The sequence below is a fragment of the Carassius auratus genome, chromosome 5 (genome assembly GCF_003368295.1).
Source record: "Carassius auratus strain Wakin chromosome 5, ASM336829v1, whole genome shotgun sequence".
NCBI lineage: Eukaryota > Metazoa > Chordata > Actinopteri > Cypriniformes > Cyprinidae > Carassius > Carassius auratus.
Genome location: NC_039247.1, coordinates 24,816,578 through 24,831,131, shown reverse-complemented (window position 1 = coordinate 24,831,131; position 14,554 = coordinate 24,816,578). Strand labels below are relative to the sequence as shown.

Sequence of the window (14,554 nt, the reverse complement as noted above, 5' to 3'; positions counted from 1 at the left end):
TGGTGTGCTCAAAGCACAGCTTCAATCACAGACTGTACAGTCAGAGTTTCTGTCAGAAAGTTAAGGGCCTTATTTCCAACATTTTCTGCTCAGTTTCTTTTTCTTGAGCACGGAATATGCTTCAACTTTTCTTTGGATTTGTTTTTCTCTCTTCAGTTTCACAGCTTCAGAGTCTCACAGGTTTGTATACTGATGTGCAAACTTTCTTTACATAGATTGAGCTTAGATATGTTTTTAGCTTTTGCTTTCTTTGAGATTAATAACTTTTTTAAGGAAAAATGTTTGGAGTAATTAATGAAACTTGAATAATTAATTAATTTCTATTCAATTGACATGTTTTTTTTTTTTTTTTTTTTTTTTTTACATATGATTATAACAGTATAGATGGACTTTTACAGCAACCAAAAACTAAATTTTACTTGCCCAGCTCTATAAAATACAAAGCTCTAGAAGCAGGTAGTGGTCAGTTTGTAAGTCTTAAAGACTCATGGTACTGTAGGTTATTTTTGTGTCTGCTTGTAATGTGATACTTCAGTGCTCTAACTTCACAAGTTTTAAATCGCAACCTTCTCAATGTGTTTAACAGGTGCACAAGCTGAATGTCCTCTTCAGCTCAACCCACAGAGAGTTGTTGTGAGATACGGCGGTTCTGTTGCAGTTAACTGTAAAACTTCAGTCCTACATAAAGGGATAGGATGGGAAGCCATTGAGGGAGCAGTGCCTATGACCAAAAACCAGAATCTGATCACATGGAGAGTGCTAAACCTGACAGAATGGGACATAAAGCCATTCTGCTACATATTCTATAAAATAGGCGATAAGAATCAGTGTATAGAAGAGCTCCCAGTTGCTGTTTACAGTTAGTTTCTTTGTTATTGATATATATTTTATTTTCATTCTCAGAAATACAGGTGCATTTTAATGAATTAGAAAAGTTTGGAGGTTAAAAGTTCATTTATTTCAGTAATTCAACTCAAATTGTAAAACTCATGTATTAAATAAATTCAATGCACTCAGACTGAAGTAGTTTAAGTCTTTGGTTCTTTTAATTGTGATGATTTGCTCACATTTGACAAAAACCCACCAATTCACGAACTCAACAAATTAGAATACTTCATAAAACCAATTAAAAAACATGTTTACAAATTAGAATATGGTGACATGCCAATCATCTAATCAACTCAAAACACCTGCAAATGTTTCCTGAGTCTTCAAAATGGTCTCTCAGTTTGGTACACTAGGCTACACAATCATGGGGAAGACTGCTGATCTGACAGTTGTCCAGGAGACAATCATGACACCTTGCATAAGGAGGGCAAGCCACAAACATTCATTGCCAAAAAATCTGGCTGTTCACAGAGTGCTGTATCCAAGCATGTTAAGAGAAAGTTGAGTGGAAGGGAAAAGTGTGGAAGAAAAAGATGCACAACCAACCCGAGAGAACCGCAGCTTTATGAGGATTGTCAAGCAAAATTGATTCAAGAATTATAGAGAACTTCACAAGGAATGCACTGAGGCTGGGGTCAAGGGATCAAGAGCCACCACACACAGATGTGTCAAGGAATTTGGTTACAGTTGTCGTATTTCTCGTCAAGCCACTCCTGAACCACAGACAACGACAGAGGCATCTTAAAGAAGAAATTGACTGCTGCCATTGGTCCAAAGTCCTTTTTTCAGATGAGTTTTGTATTTCATTTGAAAACCAAGGTCCTAGAGTCTGGAGGAAGGATGGAGAAGCTCATAGCCCAAGTTGCTTGAAGTCCAGTATTAAGTTTCCACAGTCTGTGATGATTTGGGGTGCAATGTCATCTGCTGGTCTTGGTCCATTGTGTTTTTTTGAAAACCAAAGTCACTGCACCCATTTACCAAAAACTTTTGGAGCACTTCATGCTTCCTTCTGCTGACCAGCTTTTTAAATATGCTGATTTCATTTTCCAGCAGGATTTGGCACCTGGACACACTGCCAAAAGCACCCAAAGTTTGTTAAATGACCATGGTGTTGGTGTGCTTGACTGGCCAGCAAACTCACCAGAGCTGAACCCCAGAGAGAATCTATGGGGTATTGTCAAGAGGAAGATGAGAAACAATTCCAGGCGGCCAACAATTCACTAAAATAAAAACATTGGTCTTATGAAGTATTCTAATTTGTTGCGATAGTGAATTAGTGGGCTTTTGTTAAATGTGAGCCAAAATCATCACAATTAAAAGAAACAAAGACTTAAACTACTTTTATTTTATACACAAGTTTCACAATTTGAGTTGAATTACTGAAATAAATTAACTTTTCCATGACAATATAATTTATTGAGATCCACCTGTATTTAATAAATGTACATTAATCACAGCAAATTTCAGAGTGTGTAAATCTTCCTCCACAGAGACTCCAGACAGTGTTTCCATCAGAACTGTGATTCACAGAGGACCAATGATAGAGGGACAGCAGTATGAGCTCCAGTGTGACGTTCATGATGTGGCTCCTGTTGAGTATCTCACTGTCAAATGGTACAAAGGACATACTCTGCTGAATCAAACCACCTTCACTGACACCATCGAGACTCCAGTAAATAAAGCGGTCACACTCCTAATCCGTCCAAACAGAGCTGACGATGGAGCTCAGTACTGGTGTGAAGCAGAGCTGGATCTGGGAGCAGAAGGACCTCAACCTCCCCCTAAAAATTCATCAAAACCTCTTAATGTCGAAGTATACTGTAAGTTTATTATTGCTAAGCTAGCCATATAATCAGTTTATATTTTCTGTTTGAAGGGTGTACAACTGTCCTATTTCATCACACACAGACATTTGAATATTAATTGAAACTATTTGATCATATATTAGATATTAATTCAATGAATACAGTTTCAGTTGTATTTTTAGTGATTTTTTTATTAACAGCTGCTCATCGTGATGCCATTGTGCTGAGAAATGTATCTCTGTCCTCCTCAGATAAACCACAGCACTCCAGTTCAACAGAGACCATCATTAAAGATGATAAGGTCATGCTAGATTGTACAGTGAAGGCAAACCCGGCTCCTGACTACACATGGTCATCAGATCATCTGAAAGAGAAGATCAGCTCCTCAGTGATCAAGTCCTCAGCACTCAGTCCAGGAAAATATACATGCACCACCTCAAACTCCCTGGGAAGAGACAGCAAAGTGTTCATCCTAAAATCTACAGGTGGGTTATAAGTGAAAAAAAAAACTTTGACAGTGTGCATCATTTGGCTGTTGATTCATATAAAATGCTAATAATGATTGCAGTAATTATTATTTTGTTTATATTTCAATAAGATTTCATAAATGTTAATTTAGACATTTTGTATTGAATTTTATATTCTTTGAGCGAAGTTGTTGTGCTCTCAATTAATGAGTGCACAATTGAGACATATCTGAACTTTTGTTCCCCCTGGATGTTGGTTTGGGTGCTACTTATTTTACACATAGTAGCTGTGTCCAAATTCAGGGTCTGCATCCTCCTTAGGATCCTTCCTACCCGGTTGAAGGAGGATGGGTCCTCCGACGACCGCAAAAACCGGAAGTCGGTGTTTGTGAATTTGGACAGCCTACCCTTCTTTCAGTTCCCTCCCTTAACCGTTGCGCATATCCTGTCGCCTAGCAACCGTGACAGCGCCAAGCAAGAAGCGGGTGAAGAGCTCATCGTTCTCTCCCCGGAGCTTTATAAACACTTCTGTCTGCTCTTTCGTCCATTGAAGCGTTAAAACAGCTTCAATCACTAACAAATAAGCTGTGTGTAAGGGGATATTCACACAGGCAGTAAGGAAGAAGCTAGTTTACGAAAGTAAACGTTTTTTTTTTACATATACACGTACACATGTAAAAAAAAAAAATGCTTAATGCTAAAACAAAATGCCTAACTAGAAAACCACTGAAAATATATCTTTTTGAAAAGCCAGTTTTTAAAAAACATCGAAAATAATACTCCTCCCCCACTCCGCTACCGCTCGCTTCGTCCTGCCGAAAAGAATTATGGGATAGGTAGGACGCGAAAGGATCCATCACACCCATCCTTCGAATTCGGGGAAAAGGAGGACGCATTTGTGGGCCGCATTTGAAGGATCCTACGAATTTGGACAGCCTTCGTCGCGGCGCTGTGACGTAACATCCTTCAAATGCGTCCTCCGAAGGATGTAGACCCTGAATTTGGACACAGCCAGTGTTTGATTTCTGGGTGTAAAACCAAAGTCACTCTTTCATACACTCTTAAAATGATTTTATCATCTATGGTTCCACAAAGAACCTTCAACATCCATGGAATCTTAACATTCTATTAAAGGTTCTTACTGGAAATTTTTTTTTTTTTAAACGTTCTTCACAAAAACAATTCAGTTTATTTAAAGAACTTTTGGGGAACCAAGAGTAGTTTTTTTATGTCATCAAACCCCCCTTTTCAAACCTGTAACTTTAGGAGTGTATCTGTAGACAGAGATTCAGCATTGAAAACACTGAGTGTTGTTTCTGTGTGTACTATTATTAACACTGCTTTTCTTCCACAGGTACTCGTCACACATTCTGGACTGTTCTTATTTTCTTACACTTGCTGGTTACATTGATTGGTGTCATTTAACTTTCTTAAGCTTTTTGCTTTCCGAAAGTGGTCATATCTTTTCTTTTTTTTTTTTTTTTTTTTTTTTATGAAATGTTGTGACATTAAAACCCTGAAGTAGTACACATTTTTTTTAGACCTTATATTCATATACCTTTATACCCTAACAGCTAGGCTGTAGGGGGTCCCTCAAATAACAGTGTAAAAAATTACATGACTTCATGCCAAGCCAAAATCATCTAATTAAAGACCTTCCTCAAATCTTGCCCTGGAGGTCCAATGCACTGCAGAGTTTGGCTCCAACACTGATCAAAGCCACCTGCCTGTGATTTTCTAATGATCCCAAAGACGTTGATTAGAATGCTCAGGCGTGTTTGTTTAAGGTTAGAGCCAAACTCTGCAGGAAAGTGGATCTTGAGGTCCATATTTGAGGATCCCTGCTATAGACTTTTGTTGTGGTATTATTTAGGGTAGTATTTCAGTTATGACATGAATGAAAACGAGGCTGTGAAGGCTGAAGTACAGTGCATTCAAAGGATTGTATTGCTGTTTCACAACTGAATGTTCAGCTGAAATTGGACCAATCAGATGTGAACAAAGTGACACATGTCTGACACAAAAAAGTCACTACCCCAGTTTTTACCTTGCTCCAAATTAAAGGTCACTAGTACAAAAAAAAATGTCTGGCTTTAATGATTATTTCTTAGTGTCAGGATCCCAGTCTGTGTTCCCTTGTCTTTGGTTTTGCGGACTCTTATTTTGAAATGTTCTTGTTCCCCATTGTTTCTGTGTTCCCTTGATCCTTTGCCCATCCTGTTAGTTTCTATAGTAATTGATTAGCTCCTCCCTCCTCCTTACATCATTATCCTGTCAGTATGTAACTCAGTCTCACACCACCATTCACTGCCTGTAGGGCTTGGGTGTCATGACATCATTACTTGGCGTGGCCGCCATGTTGATGGCCTCCTTTACCGCTACTTGGACTACTGCACAGAGTTTAGACGTACTCCCTCTCAACATTGAACATCGGAAAATAAGGGAAATTTCCCGGATTAATCATCCAAAATACGGGAAAATTTCAACATTCATCTTTCTGTTGCTATCCCTCTGCTGACAGCAAATACTTGTCTAATGTGACTTTGCTTACAGATTGGCGTGAATTTGTGCTCTCATAACAACCACGGTTTTATCTTAAAAAAGCCAACATCACGCTAAGGTTGCTTTTAGGTAAAAAAAAAAAAAACCTCCGTTTCGCTAGAAGGGCAAGGAGTAACAGGACAACTGTACAAAGACTGACAGGTCCGATGGAGGGGCTAACAGGATATTTTACAGGAAAATACTAAAACGGGAAGACCGCGGGAAAAGAGCTCAAATACGTGAGAAACACGGGAAAAAAATGGGAGGGTTGACAGTTACTAACTACACTTTGAAACACATAGTTAAAAGTACATTTGTGAGTGGTTGTTAGTGGCGCTAACAGTTACTTAACTAGCAGCTAGGTGGAGCGCAGTTTACCCTTGTCCGGATTACTGTATACTGTTTGCCGGTGTTGTGCCCATTTTCGACCCCCTGCTGAATTACTACCCCCCTTGTTCAACTCGCTACCTGATTACCTAATCCTAACCCCTCCCACACACCTACTCCTAAACCTAACAATACTAGGGGGGTAATAATTCGGCAGGGGGTCGAAATTGGGCACAACACCGGCTTTATGATCTGCAGCTCCTGAACCCATCCATTTGTAAACTGCACATGAGACTCCAATGACTTGTAACTTTGGAACTGTTCTGAAGTGTCTTGGGGTTACCTGAGAAGGAAGATGAGACAACCAGAGATGAATTCGAGAGTGATACCCATGTCTGTTGATGAGCTCCGCCGAAATGTTGACACTGTTCACCGTTTGGGTATAAAAGGTGCAATGACTAACAACATGCCAAGACCCATCATTATGCATTTTGTTTCGCGAACGGTGAAGGACGAAGTGTGGAAGATGTCGAGGAAGGCCAGAGTGTGCAAAGAGAAGAAGATCATCTTTAAAAAGGATTTCTCCAATGAGGATCGGGAGGCGGGGGAGAAGCTGTGACCACTGGTGGACGAAGCCAGGCGCCACGGAATGAAGGCTTTTTTGAAGGAAGGATAAGCAATCATCGATGGGAAAAAGGTTGATCCTTGATGCATATATGATACGTTCCATAACCTTGATTGAAAAACGAATCACACGTTTTCCAAGCCCCTTGGGCTTTTTAATCATATTAATGAGTCTTTTTTCCCAGTCTATTTTTGACTGAAACATTTGGAGGTTTAGTTTAGCCCTAATATACTTTGGACAGAATTGCTCATTCCTGCTCTTTTGTTAAAGCTGCAGTAGGTAACTTTTGTAAAAATATATTTTTTACATATTTGTTAAACCTGTCATTATTTCCTGACAGTAGAATATGAGACAGATAATCTGTGAAAAAATCAACCTCCTCTGGCTCCTCCCAGTGGTCCTATTGCCATTTGCAGAAATACATCGCTCCCGTTAAGAAACAACCAATCAGAGCTGCGGTCCGTAACTTTGTTTGTGTTCAAAATGTAGAAAAATGTATATAATAAGCGAGTACACCATGAATCCATTTTCCAAACCGCGTTTTTAGCTTGTCCTGAATCACTAGGGTACACCTATAATAAGTGTTTATATTCAGACTATTTTAGATTGCTTCGGGGGTACCGCGGCGGAGTAACCCAGTACCTTTGTGATTCTTCATAGACATAAACAGAGAGAAGTAGCTCTGGCTACGATGTTCTTCCGCAAGACGCAAGCAGTTCTGTTTATTAACCGCTAGAGCGTCAAAAGTTACCACTGCAGCTTTAATTCAAGTGTATCCTTGTACCTTTTTATTAAACAAACAAAAAATGACAGATTATAGCCTGTTATTATGTAGAGCCTAGCTTATTACTATTATTATTATTATTATTAGGCCTATTATTATTATTATATTGTTTTCGTTACATCTGATCTATTAGTGTAGCCAGACAGTACAAGGGCTCCATTTCAACATTGCAGAATCTTTTTTCATCCGCTTCTAAAAGAGTGGATTTGAGGGTTTTAACACAATGATCCGTCTCAGCGCTTCATTTATGAGATGTTTCAGTGCAATGATTGAAGGGATGACATCTGCTAAACCAGTTGCGATTTATGGCTGGTCAACCGGTGCATCACTACTTTTGACTATTGGAGATTGAATAACCCTACAAATTTGGAATATAAAAGTAAAAGGAATGGATATTTCAAATAAAGGAAAGTGGGAATGGTTTAAACTTGAAACAAAGAGGTTGGCAATTGAAATGGGGATAAGCACGTCAAAAGCAAGTTAACTAAAACAGTAAGAAATACTGAAAAGGATTAACATTCTCTGTGGTAAAATTAATGCTATGGAGGAAGAACTAACTGAGTTGAACTCCTTCCAAAAACGTTTTGATGAAATTTATTTAGAAAAAGCAAGTGGAGAATTTGTACGATCCAGGGCTAGATGGATCGAAGAAGGTGAGAAGAAAACAACATATTTCTATGACTTAGAAAAGGATAGGCAGTCTAAAAAAAAATCTGCAAATTAAATTAAAAATTACATAGTCATAGAAGACCCTGGCCACATAAAAATTACACAAATTACTTAAGCTGTTAACTTTTTTTATGTGGCTGACACTCCCTCTGAGTTAAAAAAAAACAAAAATATCCCGGAGTAATTCATTTACTCAAACAGTACACTGACTGAACTGCTGTGAAGAGAGAACTGAAGATGAACACCGAGCAGAGACAGATAATGACTCGTTCACAAGTCAAGAACCGTTTCTGTCAGACGTGTCCGATTCGAGAAACGAGGAGCTGTGTGTCACAGACCGACACACAGAGCGTCTGAACTGAACTGATTTTTTTGGTGATCGATTCTGAACTGATTCTGTGCTAGTGTTATGAGTGCGGGTAAACCGAAGGCTCAAATCAAGGGCAATCATCGCCAATGACGCCATTATGTCCAGTGAACCGTTTTCTTCAACCGGTTTATTGAATCGAACTGTCCGAAAGAAGTACTGGTGATCCGAAAACAGATGCAACCGGTTCTTGACTCGTGAACGAGTCGGTCTATTGTTCGTTATCTGGCTCGGCTCTGTGTTCATCTTCAGTTCTCTCTTCACAGCAGTTCAGTCAGTGTACAGGCATACAATGCCTGAGAAACTTGGAGCAGAGTTGAGATCGCTTCCCCCAAGGCTGTTTATACTTTGTCAGCAACGTGTGTGGTCAGATGGTAAAGCCTTGACAGCAGCGTAGCACCTGTTTTCAGGGAGGTGGGGAAGGGGCAGAGGTGCGTGGCAATGGATTCCTCGACGGGCGAAATGTGTGTGTATCCTTGGCCTTTCGCTCCGTCGACTTTTTTTGAAGATCTCTGACCCGCCAGTGTTAGCACGAGCTGATTGGAATGCAGCCAACACCTTAGCAACCTCGTCATCCAAGTCTGGGAGGAATGGGGTTCACTTCCTCGGAGCAGCAGCTCAGCGGCCCGAGTAAAGGAACGAAGAATCCAGCTTGCTCTTAGCTGGTTAGTCAGGAGATTCGCAAGAGGTGGTTAGAAGATTCCATTCCGCCATCTTATTTTGGTGGCAGAGTTCTTCCATATTGATATTCGAAAAGATGTTACAAAACAAGTGCTGAAGGATGACCTGTTTGGGAAATTGGTAGATGCTGGTATTTTGCCAGAGGAGTCTGAGGGTGGTGTTGCAGTTCAGTCTGAGGAGGTAGTGGAAACCGCAGCTGAAAATGTGAATTTCAGCTCTGTGGTGTCTCATGATCCTAGGATTGCCTTAAAGTTAAAGGAAATGGAGCTTTTGATTAAAAAACAAGAATGTGAGGCAGAAATGATTAGGCTTCGTGTAGTAGAGACTCAGGCTGACTGAGACATCCAAATACGTAAACTGGATCTTGAAGCAAAGCGATTAGCTCAAAAGCCAGTTCCATCCCCGCGTACTAGGCTTCCATCCATCTCATCACCTTTAAAATCTTCTGGCAGTACAGATACGCAGTACTTTTCCCATTCACCCTCCAGTGATACTTTTGACGTTAGTAGGTACATAAGACTTGTGCCTCCGTTTAGAGAGACGGAGGTTGATTCCTACTTTGTTGCATTTGAACGTGTTGCTGGTAAGTTGAGATGGCCAAAAGATATGTGGGCTCTGTTACTCCAATGTAGCCTAACGGGGAAAGCACAGAAAGTTTGCTCTGCCCTTCCTATTGAAAGCTATCTTGAATATGACATCGTTAAGTCTGCAGTTTTGCGAGCATATGAACTTGTCCCTGAGGCCTATAGACAGAAATTCCGCACTCATTCGAAAACAGTCAACCAAACATATGTTGAATTTGTGAGAGAGAAAAGGGTTGGCAACTTGGTTGCCCCGCCTGTTGTGCACTCGCCTGTTGTGCACTCGTCTAAAACTGAGATGCAGTCTAAATTTGGTCATAAGTTTGCGAGCGGTGAAGAAAGGCGTGTCTGTTTCTTCTGCCTTGATCCAAACCATTTAATTTCAGACTGTAAGGCTTGGAAACAGAAAAGGATGTCCTCCAAACCCAAAAATGTAACACTGGTACAAGCTCTAGGTAATGTGAGCTCTCTTGGTGAAGAGAATTATCAGCCTTTCTTGTTTGAAGGCACAGTTTCTCTGTCTCCCGATTCTAGTTGTAAATCGGTTACAATCTTGCGTGACACTGGTGCAGCCCAGTCCTTCATATCTGCAGCTGTCTTGCCTTTTTCGGCTGACTCGTTTACCGGTAACAACATCTTAATTCGTGGTATTAATATGCACTGTGTGAATGTACCACTTCACACTGTGTATCTGAAGTCTGACCTTTTTAGTGGGCCGGTCAGCTTAGCTGTGCGCCCACAACTACCTGTTGAGGGGGTTGATTTGATACTAGGAAATTACCTTGTGGGTGGCACTGTCTTTCCTAGGCCAGTTGTATCCTATAAACCTAGTACCACAAACAACCCTGATTTAGCAGCGAATTTCCCTTCGGCATTTCCCGCTTGTGCCGTTACCCGTGCCCAGTCAAAGAAATTTGAGGAGATGGTGGATCTCTCAGATTCCTTTTTGATTAACGGTCCTAAGTCAGTGGAGTGTGTCCTGTCTATAATCCCTGACCTTGATGTAGCTCATGAGAAATTAAACCCTGAAACAGATAGAGAACACTTAGCTGCAGCACAGAAAGCAGACCCTTCCCTAGCCAAGTGTATATCAATTGCTAGCAACGCTACGCATACATCTGATTCAGGGGTGGTTTACTTCTGGGAAGGTGGATTGTTGATTTGTAGGTGGAAGCTCCAGCAAGAGGATTTAGGTTGACAGGAAGTTGTGACGGCTGGTGAAAGGACAGTCCGGAAACAATAGTGAGTTAACAAGGTTTAATGAGATGATGAGATATGGTACAAAGACACACAAAGACGATGAGGCAGTAACACTCCAGAGGGATGATAGATGGTGAGAAGTCCAGGTGGTAATGGAGTGTAGGTGAGGAATCCGTGTCTTGACAGCGTGAGGCAGCAGGACAGAGTGGCACAGGAACTGCGGGGAACAGAGCCGAAGGTAAGTGTCCGTGGCTGAGTGATCGTGCAGAGAGTGGATGAGGTTCGGGGGAAACACAGACATCCAAACGCAAACTACACAGAAGCCAGACGGGGGGTAAACACAACGACATGAAACAACGATCTCATAAACACAAGACGTGAGACAAGCCAATATACAGGAGATGAGTAATGAGTGGCAGCTGTTGCTGATACAATTAACGGAGACGCCCACAACTAATCAGTGCAGACGCAGAACACACAGAATTCACCACAAAGTGTAAACAACCCGAGATCATGGTTTACCAACCGTGACAGTACCCCCCCCTCCCTCTAAGAACTCCTCCTTACCAGGGTCTCGAAGGGACAGACAGCGGTTGAAGGAGCCCATCAGGAGGTCAGTTAGTTGACTTACCACTGGCACAAACTGAACAAGCCAAAACAAAATCGCGGACGTCGCGAGCCATACGTGGCCACCAGAATCGTTGTCTAACAAACCCATTAGTTCTACTTATCCCTGGATGACAAGCCATGTTGGAACAATGACCCCACCGGACAACTTCGGACCTTAACTCCTCCGGCACAAATAAGCGGTTCGGTGGGCAACCGGATGGAGGCATTACCCCTTCTAAGGCCGTCTTGACCTTCGACTCGACCTCCCATACGAGTGCTGAGACTACTAATCTCTCAGGCAAAATACACTCGGGAGTAACGGGACGTGCAGAGGGATCAAAAAGACGTGACAAAGAATCGGGTTTAACATTTTTGGAACCCGGGCGGTACGATAGGGTAAATTCAAAACGGACGAAAAAAAGTGCCCACCGAGCCTGCCTGGAATTGAGTCTTTTAGCAGTTCTAATGTACTCTAAATTCTTATGATCGGTCCAAACAATAAAGGGAACCCCTGAACCCTCTAACCAGTGGCGCCACTCCTCCAACGCTAATTTGACCGCCAACAACTCTCTATTGCCAATGTCATAATTACGTTCGGCAGGAGATAATCGATGAGAGAAAAATGCGCAAGGGTGGACCTTATCATCTGAAGCAGCACGTTGGGACAACACTGCTCCTACCCCCACCTCTGATGCGTCGACCTCCACCACGAACTGCCGTGTGGGATCAGGGGCGACAAGGATGGGAGCCGAAACAAAGCGGTTCTTCAGGTTAGAGAACGCAGTCTCAGCTGCGTCAGACCACCTGAACGGAGTACTGGGGGAGGTCAAGGCTGTCAGAGGTGAGGCTAGTTGGCTGTAATTGCGAATAAAACGCAGATAGAAGTTGGCGAACCCCAGAAACCGCTGTAGGGCCTTACGGGAATCTGGAGATGGCCAATCTATCACAGCCTTTACCTTGTCAGGGTCCATTCGTATTCCCTCAGACGACACGATAAACCCTAGGAAGGGGACCGACTGTGCATGGAATACGCACTTCTCCGCCTTGACAAAAAGCCCATTCTCTAATAACCTCTGGAGCACTCGTCTGACGTGTTGAACATGTTCCTGGAGAGATGAAGAAAAAATCAGAATGTCATTCAGGTAAACATATATAAACTGATCTACCATATCTCTCAACACGTCATTCACGAGTGCTTGAAAAACCCCGGGCAAGTTGGAGAGCCCGAACGGCATCACCAAATATTCAAAGTGCCCTCTAGGGGTATTAAAGGCAGTTTTCCATTCATCCCCCTTCCTGATGCGGACCAAATGATAAGCGTTACGTAAATCCAATTTTGTGAATACAGATGCTCCCTGCAACCTCTCGAAAAGCTGAAGACATGAGTGGTAATGGATAAGTATTCTTAATAGTAATGTTGTTCAGCTCTCGGTAATCAATACAAGGTCGCAGAGAACCATCCTTCTTACCCACAAAAAAGAAGCCCGCCCCCGCTGGAGAAGAGGAAGGACGGATGAACCCAGAGTCTAGGGAATCAGAAATATATTTCTCCATGGCCTCCCTATCAGGAATAGAAAGAGAGTATAACTTGCCTTTAGGCGGAGATTTACCTGACACTAAGTCTATAGCACAGTCGTAGGGACGATGCGGAGGAAGAGAAGCAGCCCGGGACTTACTGAACACTTCCTTCAGGTCCAGATACTCAAAGGGCACGTTTGGCAAAGCCATGGTCTCCTTCTGTAAGACAGAAACAGGAACAACAGGACAAGCAGAAACCAGACAAGACTCATGACATCTTTCACTCCACAATGTGACAGTGTTAGAACCCCATTCCACTCGTGGATTATGTTTGGACAACCAGGGGTGACCTAATACAATGGGAGCAACAGGGGAGTCCATTAGGAAAAAGGATATGGTTTCTTGATGGTTGCCAGATGTGATGAGTGTGATGTTATCAGTATGGTGGGTGACGTGAGGCAGTTCTTGGCCGTTGAGTGCGGTGACATAAATGGGTAGAGACACAGGAAGGACAGGAATGTTCAAGTGATGTGCCAGTGAAGAATCCATGAAGTTACCTTCGGCTCCGGAGTCCAGAAGGGCGTGACACTCGTGATGTTGATGTCTTCACCGCAGTTTCACCGGAAGGAGGGTAGATGATGTAGGTGAGGACTTCTCAGCCGAGATCCCACCCGATAGTAGCCTCAGGTTTACTACCAGGCTGGGTCCTTTAACCGGGAATGAGTAGATGTTATGGTCAGTGTCTCCACAGTATAAACATAGTCCTTGGGACCTCTGCCGTTCCCTCTCCCTCTGGGACAGCCGAGCTCGACCCACCTGCATGGGCTTGTGATCGTCAACAGAACTCGACTCAAGCGCCCCCTACCAGGAGAGAATGGAGGTCTGGAAGGACTGTGTTGGCGGCCCAGGCGATTAAACCTGGTCTCCACCCGCAACGCCAGGTCTATGAGTTCGTTGAGAGTAGGGGGCAGCTCGAGGAGGTAGATCTCCTGCTGAACACGGTCGGATAACCCATGCAGGAATCTATCCCACTGCGCCGCCTCGTTCCACTGGCACTGGCGCCGGAAGTCGCGGCTCTGGCCGGAAGTGATCCTGGGGAATCCCCAGGGGAATGGACGGCGCAGGCGGTGCGATGGGCGCAGTGGGAGATCTGATGGATCCGCTGGGGGAGCTCTGACACCTGTGCCACCAGCGCTCGGACAGCGCGTCCGGTGTTAGAGATGCTCTCCTGCTGCTGATCCATGCGTTGACCACTATGGTGCATGAAGTCGGTGAGGGTATTGGTGCTCGCTGCTTCCATGTTGGGTGAGATCGTTCTGTGATGGCTGGTGAAAGGACAGTCCGGAAACAATAACGAGTTAACAAGGTTTAATGAGATGATGAGATATGGTACAAAGACACACAAAGACGATGAGGCGGTAACACTCCAGAGGGATGATAGACGGTGAGAAGTCCAGGTGGTAATGGAGTGCAATACAGAGTCCTAGCTTTT

The 14,554-nt window shown here is 42.9% G+C and overlaps 1 protein-coding gene across 1 annotated transcript; it reads left to right on the top strand.

The window, feature by feature from the left end:
• Positions 1-5,244, top strand: LOC113083028 (uncharacterized). Its single transcript, XM_026254365.1, has 5 exons — positions 1-180; positions 587-859; positions 2,379-2,708; positions 2,945-3,178; positions 4,515-5,244. The coding sequence occupies exons 1-5, from the start codon at positions 117-119 to the stop codon at positions 4,583-4,585; spliced, it is 972 nt and encodes a 323-aa protein (XP_026110150.1). The 5' UTR covers positions 1-116; the 3' UTR covers positions 4,586-5,244.
• Positions 5,245-14,554: the final 9,310 nt, after the last annotated feature.

Coding starts and splice junctions, on each gene's coding strand:
- LOC113083028 (XM_026254365.1), top strand. CDS start 117: ATGCTTCAACTTTTCTTTGGATTTGTTTTTCTCTCTTCAGTTTCACAG. Junction 181..586: donor ACAGCTTCAGAGTCTCACAG/GTTTGTATACTG, acceptor TGTGTTTAACAG/GTGCACAAGCTGAATGTCCT. Junction 3,179..4,514: donor GTTCATCCTAAAATCTACAG/GTGGGTTATAAG, acceptor TTTCTTCCACAG/GTACTCGTCACACATTCTGG.